Consider the following 22,610-nt stretch of genomic DNA (forward strand, 5'->3'; position numbering starts at 1 on the left):
TACTACATTACACCATCAACATTCTTTTTTTTTTTTGCGTGACACGCTTACACGACTTTCGCTCTCTATTCGGCTTTACAGTTATTCAAATACCTTTATTGTGTCGGGATATATCATTAACAAAATCATGTAACATTTAGAATTGATGGTAAAAAAACTGAATATTTTCCCAGTTTTACGTCAAATATTATCGTATTAAACAAGGGAGTATAAACATTGACCTTAATCCAAGAATTTATAAAACAATGTGGTCTGATTGAGATTAGTTTCATGATTGTTTAAAAAATTTTGAACGTTTGTGAATATTTTCTTTTTTCAATTTTACTCAAAAACTTGATTTGCTTTTTGCATAAAGGTTGATAAAAAAAGTGAACAAACAAGGTGTTACTAGGATTGAAAGTGAAGTGGTTTTGATTGAGTTTTAAAAACCACCTCGACTAAACATACGATGCATATCTTTTTTTTGTAAATAAATCTTATTTAAGAAAAAATAATTGCAATTGAAATCCTTACGCAGAAAAAATTTTGCTTTTTAGTGAATATTGTTAAAGGAATCTGTGAAGGTTTTGCAACAAGCTTATAAAAAAATTTCCTGAAGTACTCATATGACGCAGTATTTTATTGTAGAGTAATACTAACGTTAAAATTTACACGACTTTTACGCTATAAAAATTCAAAGATAAACTGTTATTGATATGTGTTCTGTTATTGTTGACGTTTCAATGACGACTGTCAACTGAAAAATTCAAAAACTAAATAAAATATATCATTTTTGTTTGTATTTTCAATATTTACAATGCAAAAACTTTTATGTTATGAAGCTTTACTCAAACTAACCCAACAATCACAAAAAATAAGTAATTGATAGTGGCAAATCATGTAAAATTACACTGAAGACGAGACGCTTCCAAAAACACTCTAAGAAGACAATTTTTAGACATATGCTTTCAAATTGTCTTTTACTTTAAAAATTGACATTGGGGGTCTGGTCTCCGGAACAACCTGGTCAACTGAAATAGAAATAGATTCTGACACATTGGCTGTCTTTTCCACTATTGGTTTATGTTTTAGACCACTTATAAGCGTGTTGACAAAACTAGCCGTGGACGTTATTTTGGTAGCACTCGGCTGAATAAAAAAATTCGATTTACTGGGAGTGCCAGGAACCATCCGATCGTCAACAAATTTCTTGTATGTTTAAACAGAACTATTTTTCGTCAAAATGAATTATAATCAATTTAATCACCTTTCGCTCCCAAGGATATGGAACACGGTATCGTTTGCAGAGTATTCGATCGGGATCCCAATTGAAGAATGTGCGACGTGCGATTAGATTTGATACAGCCTGTAAAATGCGTTTATAACTTAATCAGAATCAAGATGAATAAAAATAAACTAACTACAGATAATCCTACGTCAACAAATCTTAATTCGAAATTTGGATGCTTTGCCTTGAATGCTCGGTAATTGTTACCTAATTATAAACGTGTCGGCCTACTATGTACTCTTAAACTGCGATTACACATACCGAATTCAACTCGTTCCTCTTTTGCTGCATCAGCAGATAACTTTTTTTGAGACTCAAGCATTAAACTAGCCGGTACTTTTTCTTCCTGTAAATAAAAAAAATAACAGCAGCGTTAACTGCTTTTGATAAATTCATAATTGAATATAAACTATTTGATTAATATTTTGAAACACAACTGTTTCACTTTTGTACTCTATATTTAGTCACTATATTCTTTGAAAATGGTACAATGCATTTATTCAAAGTTTGTTAGGATCGTTCTACGAATACGTACTAACGCGAGACAGAACAAATCATAACGTGTTTGTTTTTCGGAATTGTCAGGGTAGTAAAGATTCTCTTAATATGAAGTAGCACGTAATAACAAACTTTTATTTTGTATAGCGTACTATAATGAGTGACTTCTGAATCCTTTACAAAACGATTCTCAGTAGAAAATTGTTCTATAGAGATAACGTTTTTAACCACAAGAAAAAAAATTGTTGAGAAAATGTCATGCTGTTTGCAATGAATCTGTTGTACGTACGTAAAAACTTTATTTTTTCATCTGTCATTGTTTTGTAGTTAAAAGGTGTAACATCAGATAATTTATTTTCATTTAAAGCCGGAATCGTTGTTGAAACATTCGTAATTTGCGCAATTGTCTTCTTCTTTTTAAGATGATTCAACAGATCGTAAATAACACCTTTTATGTTGCCCATTTGTAAATCTGATTTATGCTTTAACTCGGCGGCACTCGGCGTATATAATCCATTAAATTGTCTTGGTACTGGAAATCGAACAAGAATATCTATTGACCTAAATAAAAAAACTTTTGTATTCAACTAAACTAGAATAGAAAAAACAAACTTTAAAAAAGAAATGTCATTTAACGTTGGTCCTGTATTAGATTTAGCAATGCTAAACGAAATCTTCTGAGCATTTTGATAATAACGCAAATCAAGCTTCTCTGTACTAAGCGATGCATGCTGTTCAGTTGCATCCCATTCATCTTCATCATCTTGTAGTATACCGAATCCGAATGGTTGCGACGATCTAGACACTGATTCACTTTTTCTGGTAGACATCATGTTGTTGTCGCATCCGATGCCCTCTTTTGTTAATCTTTTGACTCTTTTCATGTTTGAGCATTGAGTTAAAAGCTCTTGAAAAAAAAATTTACACCTTTCGTTTCTTTTTTCTGAATAAGCAGAAAAAAGTTTCAATGAGTAGAAAATCAAAGTTTTGCAACATACGGTAATTTGTGAGAAGTTTATCATCTTCATTTAACGATGCTTTGGGTGTCTCACCACTTTGGGAAACGGGTTGAGTAGACGGCAGGTCGGGGCCGTATCGACGTTTTTGAGTTGGTGGCTGCACAATGAAAATAATTTTCGTTTCCGAATTTATCCTTTGTTTGAAATGTCATATTGAATACTCAACCAATCTTAAACGTACTAATTGATAAGAAACTGATGTCATAACAGCAAGAAAGCTAGGCTTCCAGCCCATAGAAGTCAAAATTTTTTGTCCAGGTGGAACGTTTTTTTCAATTAAAAATTCTAAAGCGTTTGCTTGAAACGGATGAGCGTTCTCCGGACAGCTTATGTTAGACTTGGTTACTGAAGAATTGGTTGTGGAAAAGATTCCTGACGGATGTTTACCAGTCATCATCTCCTCAACGTCTTCATCATCCATGTAATCTTGAATACATGCGTGACGCAACTTAGATCTTTGTTTTTGTGACGAAAAAAAAGTTGTTGGTGTCCATCCTTCTGCAGATCCAACAGTGTTATTATAGCCAGCGACGAATCCACCTGTCATGGCCCCATGGAATACGCGCCTTCCATCTGAATGACGGGCTGTGGTTCCTTTAACTTGTAAACATTTCTGTTCCTTGGGTATTGCTAATGTCAAAGCCGCCAAACGACTCAATTTATCAGGAAACGAACCTTCTACATTGATTTCATCAATATCGTATCGATTAAGCGGGTGCCCCAGAAACTTTGTAGCAACACGTGGGAATTTCGTTTCATCAGATTCATTTATGGCAGCTGCCTTTCTTTTGTTTGACCTAGATGACCCTCCAGCAGGTGGTAACATTTTTTTTTAATCTACTCAAAAAAAAAACTTCAATTAAGCGTTTACTGGTAATTATTAGTGCTTACTATTCTTTGGGAGTCGAAACCTCCAAAAAGTGTAATTGAAGGATTTAAAACATGTTTTTCATCTTCTTGTTAGGAACAGGTGAAGAATATGTCTGCTATTGTCACTGATATTCACGTTGCCTTCCATTTTACATGTCATAAAAGAAATAAATGGAAAGAACAATAAAAATAAAAGACATATAAACATTAGTGTCATTTGTTTCCCTTGCAATAATTTATTGTAAGAGCTTCTTTCATTCCTTTATCGTTATTAACGATAACAAATTGTAAGAGATTTTTTTTTAAAGTTTTTTAAAAAGGCTCTTACATAAATACAAGAAATTTCTCGAAAGTAAATAATTCCTACAAATACATTTAATTGAAAGAAAATTCTAAAGTCAACCTATCGAATTGTTCTTATGCATCACTTTATCATAGGTATCAAACCCAACATCTTTATGTTTCACTGTAGCAACGTACAAGTTTATGACGATATCACGTGAAAAGAAAAAAGAAAAAAACTGCCTTTAACGAGGATTAAAAGTTGTAAAAAGGTATGGTCATGAAGAAAAATGAGTATCTATACTTTTACCGTGCCAGAATTTCAATTACAATTAAAAATCTCACAGGAGTGCAGGTGCCTTATTTGATTTGTATACTTTTTTACTCGAAATTAGTTGAATGAGGTGTATAAACATAAATGTATCAATTATTTTGTATAGCAATTTAATAGATGTTTCTATATTACCAAAAGGCTGATACATTGCATTTTGAAGTAATAATTTCTAGTAATCAAGTTCATCGCACATGCAATACGTTGGCGAATCAATGCGTTCTACATGTTTTCCAGACCATTAAACTTTACACTTAGAATATTTGGCAATCTGGACACATTTTATTTTTTCATACTAGATTTTTAATAAAATGTATACTTTCATTACGAATTTATGCTTTTGTTTCATTGACTAAAGAAGATTTCTACCAATTATTCGGTTTGCGTACAGTACAAGATTCGCGTCGTAGGGAAGTTTCACGAAATATCTGCTGTGAAGCACCGTTGTACGGTCTTCGTCTATCTCTTATACATTAACTATTTATGGTTAATTAAACAATTATACCCGATGAATTTTTTTTGGTTATTTTAGAAATTTAAACAGTGTTTGCTGTCTTGAATTTAACGTTTTTTATTGGAGGTTGTAAAATAATTTGAAACTTTGTTTAATTTCTTAATTTGTTACAATACCAATTTAGCAGAAATACAATGTGATGTATCAGAACAGTCGTACTTTAATCGTTGCTTTGTGAAGTTATCTTAATTTTGTTAAAACAAAATTTCTATTGAAGCTAACAGCTTACACGTGTTAATTATTTTAAAACATCCAATGAATAATTTTTATACTTTTAATTACCGTAGTGTACGTCTCGTGAATCCTACGGGTTGGCGTCTCAAAGACATACAAACAAAACTCATACGTATAAAAGACGACGGGTTCAACGTGGAATTACTCAGTAAAGTATTTGACAACGGTCTTTACCAAATCGTATTTTTTTTTGGACTTCGGGAAAAAATTGAAATTTTTTTGTGTTTAATTTCCTTACATTTTAACTTTTTTATTAATGTCATAAAGATAATAACTAATGTTGAACATGAAAAAGCGTTTGTTTGACAATTTTAAAAACAAGTAGCTTAAAAATGAATTCAGTTAGCGGATAAAGTAGGTTTAAGATATTTTTTTAAAAGACGGGTACTAGTATTAACACCACTTTTAGCGGCATGCATGTCATATGGCATAGGTTTATTGTTAAGAAGGAAAAAATAAAAAGAATTCTTCTTATTCAGCTATAAAAGAATGGAAGAAATTAATAACAATCATAAAGTTACTCTCTTAAGAGATAAGCCTAAGAAAAATAAACATAAATCAGTCAAGCTAAATGAAAATATAAATTATTATAACCAAGCTGTTTCAAGTGCTTATCGTCTGCTAGACAAAAATCCAGACATGACGGGCTCCTCATCGGATTCACTAGTATTTGAATAGTAGGAATTTATTTTGTTCAAGATATGGTTTTTAATGAGTAACACATTAATTAGTTCTGTTATTCAAAAGCTTATGCCTCCGGGAATTTACGTTATCCCGTGCTTGGGACCATTAGACCTAAAAGGTAGAGTTACAAGTGTTTTACACTAAAACCTCTTGTTGTTGTTTTTTGCACACCTAAAAAGCAAACTTGTTGGCATTGATAAGCTTTTTATGAAGTTTGGCAGGGTTTAATGTTCATTAGACAAGGATGGTACAGGGGAAGTATATTCGAATTCGAAATGAAGTTTTCTGAAAATTACCCTTCAGAACCACCTGAAGTCAAATTTAACGTCCCTTACCCTGTTCATCCTCGTGTCTGTAGCAAAACTGGAGTTGTCAATCTCTTGGTGCGTGTTCACAGAAACTAGACAGCTTAACAATGTTTTATTACTCTATTTTAATGAATAGGATATGTCCAAATCGTGGTCTCCGACATCGTTTTGTTCATTACACATTTTTGCGTACTTGAAGTGTTTATTCTATGAAAAAGAAAATTTTATTAGTCATGACGTGGAAGGAAATTTAGCTTTCCAAAAAATGTAATTTTCTTTGAAACCCAATGAATTAAGTCAACTAATGTTTTATTACCTTTTTACTTTAGACTAAGCGATACAGATAACTCTTTCTGGAAAGATTTGAAGCAAGGAACGATTGTACAGAACTATCAATTCAACAAACATTTTCATATCCATATTTCAGAAATCCATTCGGTCAATAGGCACTAAGGCTGAGAATGGTACCCTAATTCATATTAAAAACTCCCCTATTCAGCTTGATCAAAACTTTTCGAAGGTACTCTTACCGTTTCAGACTCAATAAATCATGTAGTAAGACGACTTTTTTTGTAAATTCTTCAATGGTCTAATGGAATAAGATATGTACAAGGTGTTGCATACTTTATCAATTAATAAATAATTAGTTTCCTTCTTATCACATTAATTGTGTCAATTCTGCACTTATTCTGCGGTTTAGTTGAATTGAGAGAGTACAATTAAAGGAAACAATCTAATGAAGTAAAAAAATATAGGGCGTTGTATGCATGATTGATATCTCTACTAAAAACGACTGTCTAGTGAATCTTTTACTGTGTACTACCTTATATTAAAAGATTAGACAAAATTTACTGTACGGTTTTCTCTTGAAGCAATATGCTGGTTTATTTGAAGTTTTTGTGACCTTATACAACATTCTTCTTCCATGTAAATGGCTGACATCTTTTTGGGAACCTTAAAACTTTTCCGACGACCAGCGTGTAGTTTAAGTACCCTAAGTCCTAGCTAAAATGGTTTTAGGATTTTAATGAGTATTATATAATAAAGTTTCAAGTTCTTGCAAAAATACTTATTTTATCAACAAACTAAAGTAATATTAGTAAATCAAGTGGCGTTTATTAAACCATCTTGTCTTCTTTCTTGTATGTAAGAGTCACTAGAATTGTTAACGATACGTGCTTTGAACAACAAATATTGCAATATTTCAAAGTCTAGATAATCTTGAATACAGTTGCACCATCAACTTTGGATACGTTTATAGAACATACGGCTACTATTTTATAATAAAAAATTAATTTTCCCGTTAGTTCAATTTGCGTAGATTAGAGGTGCTACAAACAGACAGTGCATGCTTTGACTTTAAATGAAACAATTATGCTTGTAACAGTATCATAAAACGTTTTTCTTCATATTCTCAAAATTGTCTTGGGTTTTTCTAGGGTCATCAAACATCCTCGGCTATTCTAGAAGCTATCCATAAGTGTTCAAGTAACAAAGTTATTGTGGATGCAGCGGATGAATTTATAGATTGGTACGAGTATGTATTCCTTCGTTGAAGATGCATGTTTACAAATTCATGCTGCCGTTAGGTTTCGCACAACCTATCCTATTCAATAGTGTAGGCTTTAATATTAGTGATGACTAAAGCAAGTTTCACGCATTCACTTTTGCGCACTCCATAACTATAACCTTTTTTTATTTCTCTGAAAGTTTTTTTATGATTTTGAATAACCTGAATATTTTTTTTTCATTTCAAAAAATTAAAATCGTAAGAATCAAACATAGTTTTTAAAATTTTAGTTTAGTATTTTTTCTTTAAAAAAATTCGCATTTTTTTTATAACGTCAAGTCTGACAGTCTTTGATTCTTTCTATAAATAGAAACATTACACTAGTTCTAAACAAGTATAAAAAGTTTTAAAGTTCCACTCAGAAAAGACCAAGTTGTTTCTCTTTATGATTTTGAACAAACAATAAAAGTTTTCTTGCTAAGACATACTATTCTATCAATTCATTTGTTTAAACGCATTAGAGTATAGAAAAGAATGTATCTTAAACATTTTAGACAAATGACTTGTTTTCTACAAAAATAAAAATAACACTCTTTTTTTTGTATTACTCTGATAGTTAGAAAAATTAGTTTTTAAAATACTAGAGAACGTAGGAAAAAACATTCAATAAGAAAAAACCAGTTGGTGTTAGCAATTAATTTTTGATGGTTCCATATATGAGCACTGGCTTGACGCTCAGCATGTTTTTTCTCTTCTCTGAAATAGTGTTATTAGGGTTTTTTTTGTTCCTGTGTGGACCCTTGGATACGTGAAATGGACAAGCTTGTTACCAGGTATTTAAAATATGGGAACCTCTTTTACGAAAAATTAGTCCTAGTCAACCGTCTGGTACTCGTTTAGAAATTAACTAAAACCGAATATTAGGCGTGAGTTGCTTATGCGACGACTGAACTCTCCAGTTGCGTGAGTGTTCTAGCAGTAGGTTGTGAAGATGAGGTATGAGATCTGAAAAGATGTGCTCCAGTGTAACCGTCTTGTTCCTTAATCCCTTTAGCAATACAGTGGAAGGATGAAGAATGAACTCTGAAAAGATGTGTAATAATGTAATGGTTTTCTCTTCTATAGTTGGTAGCACATCATGTATTATTAACCTATACAGCAATACATTTTTCCATCAACCTTTTTTTGGCTTAAAAACAAAGACCAGAGCATTAATTTAAAACCAATGTTTACGATATTTAAATCCTACACCAAAACGTTTTATTCACGAGCTGCTTTTAATATTCAATTATTTTAGAATTATCTAAAATTGTTTATGACAATGATCATGTGATTATTCAATTGGAAAAATCCTTTTTATTATTCCAATTTATCATGTGCAAGGTTTTCTGTATTGTTTAATGTTATAGAGTTTTTTCTTGAACACGTAAAAAAACATTTTCATTTAAATTAAAAAAACAAAAATGGTTAGCAAAATGTTTTAATTAGCATTTGTTTTTTTATCAAATGTGAGTCTATAGAACAAGTCAAGATCCTTGAAATGTAGTGAGAAGATTTTTTTCGCAAAAGTACATTGATTTTTTAAAGGAATGGTGGTCGTCAGGATACTACTAAGCAATAGATGTGTTATTTAATACACTTTTGTTTTATGCCCAATCAAGAAAAAGTGGTTAAAAACGTCAAAAACTTCGATTTAAGTAATAATTTGTCAAACTCAGCCTGTTTAAGGCAATATTTGAATTGTTCGTTTCTTGAAAACGATTTACAAGCAGTCCAGGCATGTTTATATCAACTTAGATTAGGCTCAACATTAAGGAAGCTTTTTTTAAACAGTTATCAGGCAGTAAGATAATTTGTCGTACGAAAAAGTTTTGTGTCGTTAATTAAACATATAAAAAAATATTTCTAAAGAAAAAATTATAAAGATTTTAATATCTCAACTCTATGATTGAGAAAGTAAGAAATTGGTTTTTTAAAAAAAAAAAAATATTCTCGCGTGTTTCACAACAGCCCTTAGATAATTTTGTAGCACCGTTAGAAAAACCACAAGATGAAAATTCCCATGATGTGATCCGAGTCTATGCAGATGGTAATCTTATTTGTATTTACTCTAACCTTACTTGATAAAAATATTTCAAGGAGTCTACGATCTTTTACATGTTGGGCATATGCGCCAACTCGAGCAGGCTAAAAAACTATTTAAAAATTGTCATTTAGTAGTAGGAGTATCTCCAGATGAAGATGTTCATCGTTATAAAGTATAACATATGTATTGATTAATCAGTTTTATCTCTATGATATTGCTGGACTATACAAAAATACTATTTTATCCTGCTAGGGGCAAACAGTTCAAACAATGTCGGAACGCGTTGAAACGTTACGACATATTCGATGGGTAGACGAAATTATAGCTCCGTGTCCTTGGTCGATTACTCCTGAGTTTATGGAGTATCATAAATTGAGTTACGTTGTTCATGATGATATTCCGTATACGATGGGTGTTAAAGGAATGGAAATCGGTCCAGCTCAAGATTTATATTACTGGATTAAAAAAGCAGTACGTCTTCCACTCATTGAAAATCAAGGAGCTCATGATCTTCTTGCAGGGAAAATTCCGTGCTACCCAAAGAACACCTGGTGTCAGTACGACTGATTTAATTGTTCGTATTTTACAAAATTATGAAGACTATGTTGACAGGTAATTACAAACAACGACAAAAAACTATCAAAACTTTTATAACAATTTCGTTAAGGTCTTTACGACGCGGTGTCACTCACAAGCAGCTCAATATAGGATTTGTTAAAGCTAATAAAATACAGGTGATAAATTATTTCATTTTTACATAGTGATTGGAAAGAAATTAGAAAAATAATTGTTTCCTTTTGTATACAATAGTATCGTGTAACGTTTTTTCCTTCTGTTTTTCGTAGATGAAAAAAACAGTCCAACGATGGGGTAAAAAAGCTCATGAAGAGGTTACCAGATTAACACTTACAAAACGCCCCTTGGTAAATTAAAATCTATACAGTTTTCTAAAATAACTTGTTGTGAATTACAGGGAAGTAAATTTGATGAAAATGTTGATTTATTGCGTAACTCTATGCATGATCAATACAATTTTTGGAGACATACATATAAAAGTTTTGTTAAACGTTTTGCCCTGTCGTTTGACCCAATGGTAAAATCGTGTTTCTCAAATTTTTTGAGCGCTATAGCAAAATTTTGAGTGTGTGATGAATCATTGGTTTTCTCTATATTTGTTCTGTTCAGATGCAATTTTTAATGCATAGAAAAAATGTACCTCTTTTGGCTCTACATACGAAACCTTTACGAAGCCGAGGAAATGCAGACTTAGTTGCAGTTCCTGATAGTAGTTTAGCAACAGGAAATAGTAAAACACGTTTAGTTCAATATGAAAGTCATAATTTGCAAACTGGAGAAACAAAAAAGCATCAGTATAGACACGTAGTGGATGAAGAAGAAAGAGAGGAAATATCCGACGACGCAAAATTTAATGATACGTCCGACGGACCATCCACTATGCAGGATCTTTCCAGTGCAGATGACTCAGAATTGTATTTTGACGTGGAACCTTTGACCAATAATGCCGCTGGCCTTCAATGTACATAATTTAATAATGTGACAACCGTTTTTTTTATAAAATTTATGGAAATGGAAAATATTTGTGTTACACGAAGTTCAGACGCGCTTTGTGAAGGTTTTGATTACTTGACAAGAATTTTTTTTTTTTTAATATTAAACATATAAAGGTATTGCTAATGGCTACATTTAAAATTGTGATCCACGTCTTATACCACTATAAAATGAGTTATTCAGGATTGTTATACTCAAACGTGCAGTAGTTTAAAATGATAATCAGCTGGCATATTAAGATGACGTTTTACTTTCATCATGAAATTACTTTTTTAAATTTCACCAAGTGTGAATGAATTTCGATCGCACTCTAATTTTTTCTTTCAAAACAAGTAATGAAATTAGTAAAACAAGTCATTTAATTGATTCTGTGACGGCGTACGCATTTTTAAGGTATCTGTGTAGCAGATCACCCACCAAGTTTTATAGAATCCTATCCAATCAACCTGTCATTTATTTTTTTCTCTTAATAATTTTTTTTCTAATCATATAAAACTGAATTCTTTTTGTCATCTATTGAAATTTAAGTTAAGAATTTGTATTCAAATTGTTAACAAATCTAATTAATTGAAATGGATATGTAACGTATTGTTACTCTTGGGGCTTAGGATAGTGTTCATCACGTGTCCTCGATTCTTTTTCAGTTCATGATGACTGATTATTCATTCTGCAAAAAATAATTAACAGGGTAGAGATTGTTACGCCTTTAATGTAATTTAAGGTTTTTTTTCTTCAGGATTAAGTAGCGTACAAGTTTTTCTAACCTCTTCACATGTTTCATTCAGTGACTGGAGAAAAAATTGAACAGCCACATTTAAAGCGTATAATATTGCTTAACAAACTAACTCGTTGGGAAGTCTTATGTAAAGAAGCACAGGGTAATCCAAATATTTTATCTGAGATGGAAATGACATTTCCAGGTCAGTGCACAAGTATGACCAAGTATTTTGTTACAACTCCATCTACAATGCTCGTCATACGCTCCGCCTCATTTGTCTAATAAATTTTTGATCACACTGATACAGCTTTTTTTTGCTTATTCTATAAAACAGGAATGAACAGTCTACCTTTGCTTTAGTTGACTTTTATGAAATTTAACTTACATTAAAAAATGGCTACATGCCGTTTTGTCAAATGTGTTAGAGTGATACATAGTTCTTCGTGTTGAGCGAAGAGATTGGTCTCAATTTGTTGACTAAATTAGACTTGATTAATAGGCAACATTAGGCTTGTATTTTCTATTAATTACTTTCAATCCTTTATAACTGTTGGTTGTTGTAATAAATTGTTTTTTCACAAAAATAAAACTATATACTTTAAATTTTTACGAAACGTTCTTATAGGAATGAAAGAAACACACCGTGTTCATTCTTCTTCAGTGAATCATATTCTGCATGTATTCAAGGATATTCATAACGTCGATGTAGGTATGTTTAAATATGTGTTGTAAGATGTTTATTTCTTGATGCATCATTGTAGAAGTAGTCAAAGCTCAGTCATTATCTAGTATTGATAGGCTAGATATAGATGCTGTTGTGAGTGCTGGTGGAGACGGCACATTTTTAGAAGCGGCTTCTTTAATTAATTTTACACCGCTTGCATGTTTTTGCTCATCAACCGATTTTTCTTCCACAAAATGTCTGCTAGAAAAAAATTCCTTTAATTTTCTTAAAATGGGATCGCCTACAGTTGAAAAAGATGATAGTGGAAAACGTGTTAACGTCAGAAATCAACCTCTATGGGTTTTCGGATTAAATACAAATCCTGCGAGATCTGAAGGTCAGCTTCTTTTGAAATCATGCGAACTGGAAAAGAATCATTTCCATTCTTATTTACCGAATAACGTAAATCAAGACAACTATAACAAAAGCACTCTTTCAAAGCAAAAGTCAAACCAACCTTTTGTGGCACATTCACAAATCAATGATATTCAAGAAAACAAAAGCGATCACGACCATCATCACAGTTTAACAAAGGCTATACAACGTTTAGTAAACAGAGACTACGTACCTATCCAAAGACGTCGTCTTCGGGTCTCTATAATAGAAACGTTTCGACTCAGTTCCCAGGAAGTCAATAACAACGTGCCATTACGTACCACGTGTTTTTCTAATGATGGTGATCGATTATCATGCATGGACCGACATTATCCAAAAAGTTTACAAATACTCGAAAATAATAATGTACTGTTTTTCTTTCTTCTATTTAACTATTGACTTTCACTAAAATTGTTTGTTTATAATAAGACACATCGTTTTATTCGCTTCATTTTTTATTATTGAATAGGTCAATATGTTAGAATCCCGTGATGTTCAACCAAGTTTAGTTCAATGTCATAATTTAAAAAAAAATTACATTGATGTCTTAAAGAATGATTCAGCATGTACAAATTCATCCTTTCGATTAATTGAATATCGCTCAGTTAATGACGTGTTTTTAACAAATTCACAAAACAATCGTACACTGTATGTTGAATTGAGTGTTGATGACAATCCTCCGTTTCGTTCTAAAAATTCAGGTGTTCTAATATGTACAGGTAAAATGCTATTTAATATACTCTTTAGAATAAATCTCTATATTAAAATGTACAAAAGGATCTGGAAGTACAGCATGGGCATTTAATATGAGCCGCATTGAAGACGATGCAGTGGAAAGTATTAGAAATCATTTGCTTAGTAACATTCCTTCATCGGTTTTAAAAAATTCAGGTATGTTGTGTTTAGGAGTATGCTAGAAGAACTCATCATTCTTGTTCAATCTTTCTTTCAATCTTTTTACAGAGATTCCATCGACTTCTTCTTTAAAAGAAGAGGCCAACGCAAAGCTCATCTTTGATCCACAAGAACTGCGTATGCGTTTCGTTCTTCGTGAACCCATTAACAATAGGTTAGTTAAGGTTAACGAAAAATTAAGTTATTAGTCTTATGTTGATTACATCGTCGTTTAATGAAAATATGGGACACTTCATGTTTAACATTTTTTTGTTGTAATATAAATATTAGAGTATTTCGAAATTCTCGTTCGTGCGGTTTTTGCAAACGAATCAAACTAACTCCTTTAACTGTAAACACATGCCTTTATTTTGATGGTTTGGGTGTTATGCCGCTTCAATACGGTCAATCTGTGTGCATTGAAATCGGCCATGAAGAAGATTGTCTTCTTACTGCAGTATAGAAATAGTTCCAAAAGTTGTGTGTAAGAAATTAAACGTTAAAAGTTTACCATTTGTTGGATGTTATTTAAAATAAACTTTGTAATAAACTTATTCTTGAAAAGTTATAAACATTGTTTTCTATTCTGACAAGATGAGCTCGGCTGTAGTATGTGCAGGTCGTTGATGACGTGCAAAACTGAAATAAATTTGTTCTAATGTTGGTTGCGAAATTGAAAATTCTAGAATCCTGAACACCTCTTTATTACTCTGCAAAATATGAAACAACTGTCCTAACGCATTACTTCCTAATGGCAAGCTGTAGACAACTCGGTTCGCAGTGAAATTCAACACATTTAGTTTAACAGCTAATTTAGAACTTAAAAATGTACTCCATTTGAATTCCAATTCATTTAAAATTTTGGTTTCGGAACACTTTTGATGCGGACAACTAAAGAGAATTTGTAATCTGATACTGGATCCATACCCACTACGAATTGCTAGAGATGTACCTATGCACTTTAACTCCCCGTTAACGATTATTCCTAGCTAAAATAAAATATTATTTATTAACGAACATGAAACTCTCAAACATAAAGTACCTTAGTGCATAATGTTTCCGCCTCTTCTATACACTGAGTAGAGACAATAATACACCGTGATTGAGAATTTTTTTTTATATAAGAGGATATTTTTTGGCGCCCCGCGGGATCCACCCCTACAGTCAATATTTTAAGCTTAAGAAAATTTGGACTTCAGTCAACATACCACGAAAAGGTTCATCTAGTATAACAATCTCTGAATTTCCAATAAAAGCGACAGCCACAGATAATAGACGCTGATTACCAATGTTACAGTCCCCTAATCGCATATGCTCATAGTCCTTGAGTCCCCAGATATGTATGTAATCATCTACAAATGTTTCAATTTTCTCCTAAAAACACATTTGATTTTCTTTGAAACGTATTCATTTAATTTACTTGTATTTCTTTTCACTATCTTTGTGATAAATTATTACTAGATTTACCTTAGGTAAAAGTTTTATTCTTGATAAAATCTCAAGGTTTTCGCGTACAGATATATCATGCCAAAGAGTTTCATGTTGTGGACATACACCTAGCTGGGTGGAAATTTTTGTAGTGTGTTTATATACATCATACCCTCCAATAAATGCCCTTCCCCATGTTGGAGCGGCTGTCGTAGGGTGACAGCATAACAAATTCAAACACGTTGTTTTCCCCGCGCCTTTTGGCCCAACAATTCCCATTATTTCCCCTCGGTAAATTCTTAGCGAAACTCCCTGGACAGGTACTATAAAATGTTGTTTTTTACTTTTTGCTGGAATTAAGTAATGGATGTTGTGCATTAAAACAAGAGGAAATATATTAATGCATGAATTATTGTCGTTTCTTATTAAATTGGATCCTTTTGGAAAAGAATCTTTCTCAACTATACTTTTATTTTGTACGTTATTGTGCAGTACTGCATCCGATAATATCTGACACTCTTCTTCTTCAAAAACGACACCTGGATCTTTTTGGTTCTGCAAATATTCTGGAAAAAACGACTGGTTTTCTCCCAAAGTGTTTGCATACTTCCTTTTCAAGTAGTCTTTTTTATCATAGTACTGATTTAAAAGTTTTCGATTTTTTTTGTTAGATTTTTTAAAATTGTAAGTAACATAATCAACCCAAATTATAGCACTATACAAAACGACAGCTTGTGTTGCAGAACCTATCACGTTCCACATAGGAAGATGCTCAAATAAGAAAAAGTCAGTTAACTTAGGTTTTTGTTCACGACGCTTAAATTTTTCTTCAATTATAGCGCAACCAAGAAGCGATCCTATCGGATTGTATTGTGGTAATAAAAACGACGCAACAAGATGAATTATCTTCATTAAAGAGTTCCAATGTGCGTCAGAATCAGTTATATCAGCAAAAATTGACACAAAATATGCTGGAGCTAGTGATAGTATAAATGTAGAAAGCTGTAGTGCATTAGTATAAGATTTGATGCTTGAAAAATAGTGGGATAGAAAATAAGCATATAATAAGACAGCTGCATTGTAAAAGAGAGAACATATCAAAATAGGAACCAAAATGTATGAACGAAATAATGAAAAAAAATATGCGATACATAACGACATGAGAAAATTTCCAAACAGCATTGCTACGTAATTAATCGCGAAATTTCCAAACCAATAATGAGCAATCGGTAGACCCATAACTATCATTGCATGCTTAGTACCCTGAATTTTTTCTACCATAATTTGAGTTCCAAAACGCGATGGCAAGATTGTAAGTACTACTGACAATATAACATACACTCCATATGTCATGGACGTCATGTAGACGGGTGTGTAAATTGGGAGTGGCAGACTTTTTGTATGAAACGTAAACCCGAATTTTTCACGTTCTTTCAATTTTTTCCATGTTTCGCGTGCCGCTAATTCAGTCAACTTTATATCTGTAAAATACGCATCAAGACATTAAATGAATAAGCTTAACCTTTGACTAACTGCTTGGATTTGGAGTCTTAGTGAGTGAATCATTTTCATTTGTAACACTAGCAACACCGGAAATTACATTTAATTGCCATTTTAAGATAACGTCACTTAATAAAGAAACGAAATTCGGCAGAATATGTGGGAAACCAGTGTTATAAAACAAACGAATTGTAAATTCGTTATTTAAATCCCATGTATAATGCTGTTAAATATTGAAACACTAATAAGATAAAAATACTTCACACGTTTAACTTACTGTTGATGCAGGAAGAGCTTCAGTACCTATCGCTTCAAAATTTAAACCAAACACATAATCATTATCGCGAGAAATATTTCTGCGTGTTTGATAAAAAAAATTGCGTAGACTTTGTCCATTTAAATTTGTAAATTTTATTGCAGGATGCAGTGGTAGAAGATGTTTATCGTAAACAAGATTCGTATTATCTTTTTTATACCTTATAAGAACCTCATCTTTAGAAAAAATATTTGTGATATCATAGGGAAAAATTTTATTCTTATTATTATTTCCAGCAGTAACCTTAGCTTCATACGATCCCACTTCAATGATTTTTTTCTGAAATTCATCTGGAAAGAAAGATAGAAACTCATAAACTCTTCTCTTTTCCGTTTCTAAAAGTTGCGAATCAATGTGAAAAGGAATTGATGATTGAAGGAAAAAACCATATTGGTCTAACAAAACCGGAATGGGTTTTTCTTGAAATATAAAACTGTTCAAATATCCAGGATTCTCTTCATTAATGAAAAAAGATCCTATTAAAACTAGGATAGGAAGAATTACATCTATGTGGAAAAGCGTCTTGTTGCAAATTATTTGAAGACATCGTAAACGGGAAATAGCCTTAACATTTTCCCATAAAAGAAACAGTTGTGATTTTTTTTTTTGGTATACAAAGTCCAAATAACTGGTGATATAATCCCACGGATTTGAATGTTTTGCTGTAGTTGCCTTACCTTGTAAATTGCTAGTTATGGGAATTTCCAAAGTACTGTTAAAGTTGGTTTCATTTTCCACTTTCCACTGGTTACTGTTATCTATTTTTTCTTCGTAAGAGGATTGATCTGTTTGGTATACATTATTTTGAGAAAACATTCCGTCTATAGAATTATGTCGAAACGTTTTTTTAGGTAAACAAGGATACAAACTTTCAGATTTAATGATGTGTAAAGAACCAATTTTATAGAAAACATCTTCTAAAGTGGCTAACGATACTCTATACGTCCATATATTAAGCTTATTTTTGTTAGCTTCTAATTCGTTAAAAAAAAGAGAAAATGTATTAATGGATGTAATAGGAAGGGTAAATACAGAATACGTTTTGTTGTAATCAAATACACTACTTTTCAGTATGGGTCCTCTATGTTGAACTTTTTCGCTTTTTTGGTAATCATAGCTAGCTTCTGGAATGATTGACTGTATGAATGGTAAAAGATATTCGAATATGTACTTCTCTCTATTTTTGTTAGTGTGTGCGTCGGCAATAACTTCCAAAGAATAATTGATATTAAATTTGTATTTCAAAAAATCACTTGTCCCTAAGCAACAAATACGTCCTGATAACAGCATGGCTTTACGATCAGCTAAAATGTCTGCTTCTTCCATATTATTTGTTGTTAGAATTATACAACGACCACTTTTCCTCTCCTTTTGTATTATTTTCCAAATTTGTTGCCGCTCCATCGAATTCATACCTGATGTCGGTTCATCAAGTATAAGAACTTTAGGATTACGTAACAAGGCGATTACAAGCCATAAACGACGCTTCATTCCATTTGATAAACACCTAGGAGTAAAAAATATTTGATGTGTCAGTCCAGCTTCTTCAATCAAACATAAAATGTCATTCCATGTATACACTACACTAGAAGGCATAGATAAAGTATGCAGCATAATAGTTTTTTCAGTTGTTTCATCCATAAATAAAGATAAACCGTAACAAGAAAATTTATTTTCAGCTTCCAATATTTTTGAAAACTTCTCTTGGGCCACTTTTCCCCCCGAATTTATAAGGAGGGTCGCAATTTCATGGCGTTTTTCTTCAAGTTCTTTTTTAACTAATAATGTTTTTTCATAATACCGAATTCCCTCTTTTACTGTTTTTAATCCTTCTCTTATATCAATGCCACGCAATCCAGCGAAAAATATAATATGTTCCATACATGTCAATTCCTCGAAAAAAATACTTTCTTGAGGACATACAGATACCAAATTAAGAACACTGGCGTTGTGTACGGTTATTTCATTGTCATAAATGAAAACGTTTCCAGTACTAACAGGAATTATTCCTGAAAGCATATTTACTATCGTTGTTTTTCCTGAGTTATTATGCCCAAGCAAAGCAAAAACTTCTCCGTCATATACTTCTAAGGATAAATTTTCAACGACAGCATTTCGGATTGTTTCTTTTCCGTATGTTTTCCTACTTAATTTATTGAAATTGTCGTTTTTGCTTATGTTTATTGCGCGAACGGCAACTATGTTTGAACGCATTTCGGGAGAAACCGTTTCAATTAAAGTAGACATCATAAAACTTAAAGTATTGTCTTCAATGTTCGTCTTGAAATTATTCTCTTTCTTTAAAGTAAGCAACATTTTACTTTCACCTCTCTTTCTCCCATAATTAGAATTACAACAACACAGTAATCTTTTGAACCTCCATTTTATGCATGTGTACATTTTGTAGCACTCAAATTGAATCATATCACATGTTGAGCGTATTTGATTGCACCACATTTTCCCAAACTTATCAAAAATGATTGTCAGAATGAAGTAAAGAAACGTATCAAAAATTAAAAAAAAAAAATAGACTCCCATAGAGTGATCTGGTGCGTTAAAATCAAAGCAATCCAGTATAGTAAGACCTTTAAACGGAAAGTGTATTAATAACTCAATGATTCCCAACGAAAACGTTATGGTGGAAAAGAGCATACACTAAAAGAAACAATCTTATTAGTTATATTTTGTAATAGGAATGAAGAAAAACTTATTTTATACTTCAATCTATCTTATCTAAACCATCTAGAACAATTATTAAAACACAAAAAAACACTTACCGATACCCGTATAAGAAGGTTACTCATCTGAGCCTGGTAAATTAATTTTCTAGAAAAGTATAGAACGAAATTGAATAGCATGGTGGCTAATGAAGCTGTGAGTGATTTGGAGAAAAAAGTACTAATCATGAAAGCTAAAGTTGTTGCAGACATCAGATATGCATAAATTAATAAAGCAATTAGCAAGCAACTGTGCTTTCTTCCAAATGCTCCACTTATTTTAATGACAGAAACTGCTATAAACGTTATAACAACATTTTCTACAGCATAAGTAAGTAAATTCGATACCCATAAAATCGTTTTTGACGCTCCATACACTTCCATGATGTGTTTCACTCTAATGAGTACAGGTCATCATATGTATTTAAATAAACGTATTTTACCTTGTTTCCTTCTCTGCAACTATTTCCATTAATACAAAAGAAAATAGCGATATTAAAACTATTATGAAATAGAACGGTGTTGTTGTAACATTATCACCGGGAAAAATTCCCTTTATACCGTATTCTGGAAATGGCTCTGCCATTAAAAATAGACCGGGAAAGGGTAAGAGAAACTCTGCAGATGGTTTCATTTGTGATGTGACGTCTGCTATTAAAACAAGTTGTGAACTTTTTTTTGGGGTTATCTCATAGAATTATTACACTACCTTGGGCGATTAGCGATCTGTGTCTTGATTCTGTATCTTGAAACGGTTCAAGCAACCGCGAATGTAATTCAAGCGACAAAAAGTCGACTGACCCATTTTTAGATTGAATAGATTTGGAAGACTTTGTTTCATTTAGAATCGTATCTATAATTGCACTATTGATGGCAGTTTGTATAAAAAGAAATCCATGCTTTCCGTAAACTGTTGACGGACATGTGTCTTTACTGGTAGTATTCTTTTCCAGAGGTCTCCGACACTCAAGCGCATTCACAGTTGCACTTTGCTTTGGAACAACCTTTTCTCGGAAGATAAGTGTATAATTTACCGACTTTTTAATTTTTTTTAAACTAATTGAATCAAAATGAATTCCATACAAAATATCTGGTTCTAGCTTCATTTGATCCATATGTTTCTTTTTATTGGGAAACACTCGAAACTTCGGTGTTTTACCAAAATAATTTTTTTGATAATACAGATTGACACCATCTAATATCTGTAATATATCTTTTTCAAAAGAGGAAAATGTTTCTTTTTCTAAAAAATAGCGATCATTTTCCAGATTAATCTTTTGAAGAAGAGGAGTGACCGTATTGAGTGAAATGCCTATGCAAGAATCAAAGTTGGTTAGCATCGGCGTAGGAATCAGCTGCGATAGTTGAGGACTAATGTCTTCCGGATAATGGTAGACTTCATTTCGATAACTTAAATTGAAACATGCTATAGTTAACCAAAAAAAAATTTGAAATAGAAAAAAACAGAATTTTTTTTTTTTTCGTTTTCTGATTGAAAAATTTTTCCAAAGTAGAATTCGTAAAGTAAACCATGATGGCCACTTATTTACATTACACTGATGTACGAGGTCTTCATAAAATACTAAGCGAGTTTTTTTCATTAATTTTTCAAGAACGGCATACTCGCGCAGGCTCCTTAACACCAAAAAATTGTTATTATAGGATGCATTTGATTCGGCTTTTTGAATCTCATGTGTATCTATTGATATCAGAGTACTTTCAGAATTCATGTTGTATGACTTTATACCTAGAAGAAAAGACTAAACTTATTTTTCACAATTAATTTTCAACTCAAAAAATAAACAACTAGCCAGATCCATTATACACATATAAGTGAAACGTTTTTTTCAATAGTCATATAATAAAACGATAATAAATACGATTGAAAAATTAATGTAGCTTTCTTCGAAGAGCTACGACTCCAGTAATTCTTAAACTCTTATTCCAAATTGAATGTATTATTTGATATTTGCATTTTGTTGTATGAGTACTGGTCGCAAAACGTGGCTCAAGCTTCGCGCCACATTTATCGTTCCTCCAATTTTTTGATAATAAATAGATTTTGAAACGGCAATAATTTATCGATAAAATTTTTTTCTGAACGATTGCTGTATCATGATGGACAGGTTCAAGCATAATGGGGATGATGCTAAAAGCTTGAATTAAATTCTTAATTCAATGTTTTGGTTTAAATTATAGCTCAATTCTTTTAATCTTTGGCAGCGATCACGACAGAAAAGAAATTTTTTTTTGGAAAAAATATTTACATCAATAAAATAAATAATGTAGAAATTGTAATTTTACAATAAATAATAATTGTTATATCCTTACTTTGTGAAAATCGTTTCATTAACATAATTTTTTACCTAAAAATAAAAATTTATTTAGTTGCAATAATGGTAATAATAAATTGGAAACGTTCTACTAAATTTATCAAACATTATCAAGACAATACTTACAGTAGATAGAGTGTCAAACTGGGAAGAAAATTTTAGGTATTTTATTGTAGAAGACCCAGAGCGATCAGAAAGCTTTGTTTCACATGCTAAAAAAAGAAAAAAAATTTATTATAATAAACTGACAGCACTAAATAACGTACTATTTATTATGTTTAGAAAAAATCACATGTAGTTTTCTCTAGACATTAAAGCATCTTACTTATTTTGTTTTTTCACGTTAAATAGATTTACTTAAAAACTTGAAGTACAAAACCTTCAGATTATTTTTTTAGACTGAAAGTTTAACAAAAATAAAGTTAAGCTGACT

At 31.8% G+C, this 22,610-nt stretch overlaps 5 protein-coding genes across 20 annotated transcripts; 3 read left to right on the plus strand and 2 right to left on the minus strand.

Annotated features, from left to right (window-relative positions):
- Positions 1-523: 523 nt before the first annotated feature.
- Positions 524-3,838, minus strand: LOC128883852 (G patch domain-containing protein 1-like). 5 transcript variants are annotated; one of them, XM_054136667.1, is made up of 13 exons: positions 3,676-3,831; positions 2,966-3,621; positions 2,764-2,881; positions 2,378-2,708; positions 2,055-2,326; positions 1,918-1,971; positions 1,803-1,867; positions 1,529-1,613; positions 1,416-1,474; positions 1,247-1,345; positions 964-1,188; positions 640-918; positions 524-592 (listed from the first exon to the last, which is right to left on the minus strand). In XM_054136667.1, exons 2-12 carry the CDS (start codon positions 3,608-3,610, stop codon positions 886-888), a joined length of 1,986 nt encoding a protein of 661 aa, XP_053992642.1. In that variant the 5' UTR covers positions 3,611-3,621; positions 3,676-3,831; the 3' UTR covers positions 524-592; positions 640-885. The 5 variants fall into 5 exon arrangements, with proteins under 5 accessions (XP_053992642.1, XP_053992641.1, XP_053992640.1 ...); XM_054136666.1 differs by having other exon boundaries at positions 1,404-1,474; XM_054136665.1 differs by having other exon boundaries at positions 532-592; positions 1,401-1,474.
- A 1,511-nt stretch (positions 3,839-5,349) lies between these two features.
- Positions 5,350-9,280, plus strand: LOC128884228 (protein crossbronx homolog). 10 transcript variants are annotated; one of them, XR_008459296.1, is made up of 11 exons: positions 5,350-5,692; positions 5,747-5,817; positions 5,913-6,082; positions 6,144-6,274; positions 6,337-6,388; positions 6,435-6,527; positions 7,447-7,544; positions 7,597-8,350; positions 8,418-8,513; positions 8,572-8,620; positions 8,677-9,280. XR_008459296.1 is itself a non-coding variant. In XM_054137462.1 (8 exons), exons 1-8 carry the CDS (start codon positions 5,505-5,507, stop codon positions 7,622-7,624), a joined length of 831 nt encoding a protein of 276 aa, XP_053993437.1. In that variant the 5' UTR covers positions 5,350-5,504; the 3' UTR covers positions 7,625-9,280. The 10 variants fall into 10 exon arrangements, 2 of the variants coding, with proteins under 2 accessions (XP_053993437.1, XP_053993438.1); XR_008459292.1 differs by having other exon boundaries at positions 8,572-9,280; XR_008459298.1 differs by having other exon boundaries at positions 8,418-8,495; positions 8,542-9,280.
- A 76-nt stretch (positions 9,281-9,356) lies between these two features.
- LOC128884231 (choline-phosphate cytidylyltransferase-like) lies at positions 9,357-11,148 on the plus strand. Its single transcript, XM_054137469.1, has 9 exons — positions 9,357-9,473; positions 9,528-9,606; positions 9,657-9,775; positions 9,856-10,074; positions 10,124-10,215; positions 10,271-10,337; positions 10,449-10,526; positions 10,577-10,696; positions 10,789-11,148. The coding sequence occupies exons 1-9, from the start codon at positions 9,462-9,464 to the stop codon at positions 11,146-11,148; spliced, it is 1,146 nt and encodes a 381-aa protein (XP_053993444.1). The 5' UTR covers positions 9,357-9,461.
- Positions 11,149-11,240: 92 nt separating this feature from the next.
- Positions 11,241-14,487, plus strand: LOC128884230 (NAD kinase 2, mitochondrial-like). Its single transcript, XM_054137468.1, has 10 exons — positions 11,241-11,288; positions 11,356-11,504; positions 11,566-11,860; positions 11,909-12,092; positions 12,516-12,599; positions 12,652-13,355; positions 13,459-13,708; positions 13,767-13,880; positions 13,953-14,058; positions 14,175-14,487. Exons 4-10 carry the CDS (start codon positions 11,945-11,947, stop codon positions 14,344-14,346), a joined length of 1,578 nt encoding a protein of 525 aa, XP_053993443.1. The 5' UTR covers positions 11,241-11,288; positions 11,356-11,504; positions 11,566-11,860; positions 11,909-11,944; the 3' UTR covers positions 14,347-14,487.
- LOC128884229 (uncharacterized) lies at positions 14,465-22,610 on the minus strand. Of its 3 annotated transcripts, none has more exons than XM_054137466.1 (12): positions 22,503-22,610; positions 22,304-22,389; positions 20,554-22,210; positions 20,288-20,495; positions 20,193-20,241; positions 19,905-20,140; positions 17,089-19,782; positions 16,845-17,034; positions 15,351-16,792; positions 15,092-15,257; positions 14,926-15,041; positions 14,465-14,872 (listed from the first exon to the last, which is right to left on the minus strand). In XM_054137466.1, exons 5-12 carry the CDS (start codon positions 20,194-20,196, stop codon positions 14,465-14,467), a joined length of 5,256 nt encoding a protein of 1,751 aa, XP_053993441.1. In that variant the 5' UTR covers positions 20,197-20,241; positions 20,288-20,495; positions 20,554-22,210; positions 22,304-22,389; positions 22,503-22,610. The 3 variants fall into 3 exon arrangements, with proteins under 3 accessions (XP_053993441.1, XP_053993440.1, XP_053993439.1); XM_054137465.1 differs by having other exon boundaries at positions 20,288-20,492; positions 22,444-22,600; XM_054137464.1 differs by having other exon boundaries at positions 22,444-22,600.

The sequence above is a fragment of the Hylaeus volcanicus genome, unplaced genomic scaffold, assembly GCF_026283585.1.
Source record: "Hylaeus volcanicus isolate JK05 unplaced genomic scaffold, UHH_iyHylVolc1.0_haploid 12237, whole genome shotgun sequence".
NCBI classification, from domain to species: Eukaryota; Metazoa; Arthropoda; class Insecta; order Hymenoptera; family Colletidae; genus Hylaeus; species Hylaeus volcanicus.

Coding starts and splice junctions, on each gene's coding strand:
- LOC128883852 (XM_054136665.1), bottom strand. CDS start 3,610: ATGTTACCACCTGCTGGAGGGTCATCTAGGTCAAACAAAAGAAAGGCA. Junction 2,882..2,965: donor CATCAGTTTCTTATCAATTA/GTACGTTTAAGA, acceptor TTCATTGTGCAG/CCACCAACTCAAAAACGTCG. Junction 1,475..1,528: donor AGAGGAACGAGTTGAATTCG/GTATGTGTAATC, acceptor GTTTATAATTAG/GTAACAATTACCGAGCATTC.
- LOC128884228 (XM_054137462.1), top strand. CDS start 5,505: ATGGAAGAAATTAATAACAATCATAAAGTTACTCTCTTAAGAGATAAG. Junction 6,083..6,143: donor CTGGAGTTGTCAATCTCTTG/GTGCGTGTTCAC, acceptor TTTAATGAATAG/GATATGTCCAAATCGTGGTC. Junction 6,389..6,434: donor ATTTGAAGCAAGGAACGATT/GTACAGAACTAT, acceptor TCCATATTTCAG/AAATCCATTCGGTCAATAGG.
- LOC128884231 (XM_054137469.1), top strand. Junction 10,075..10,123: donor ATTACTGGATTAAAAAAGCA/GTACGTCTTCCA, acceptor ATCTTCTTGCAG/GGAAAATTCCGTGCTACCCA. Junction 10,216..10,270: donor TATGAAGACTATGTTGACAG/GTAATTACAAAC, acceptor AATTTCGTTAAG/GTCTTTACGACGCGGTGTCA.
- LOC128884230 (XM_054137468.1), top strand. CDS start 11,945: ATGTTTCATTCAGTGACTGGAGAAAAAATTGAACAGCCACATTTAAAG. Junction 13,356..13,458: donor AAATACTCGAAAATAATAAT/GTACTGTTTTTC, acceptor ATTATTGAATAG/GTCAATATGTTAGAATCCCG. Junction 14,059..14,174: donor CGTGAACCCATTAACAATAG/GTTAGTTAAGGT, acceptor TATAAATATTAG/AGTATTTCGAAATTCTCGTT.
- LOC128884229 (XM_054137466.1), bottom strand. Junction 19,783..19,904: donor ACCTTCTTATACGGGTATCG/GTAAGTGTTTTT, acceptor TGTTTCTTTTAG/TGTATGCTCTTTTCCACCAT. Junction 16,793..16,844: donor TAAGACTCCAAATCCAAGCA/GTTAGTCAAAGG, acceptor CGTATTTTACAG/ATATAAAGTTGACTGAATTA.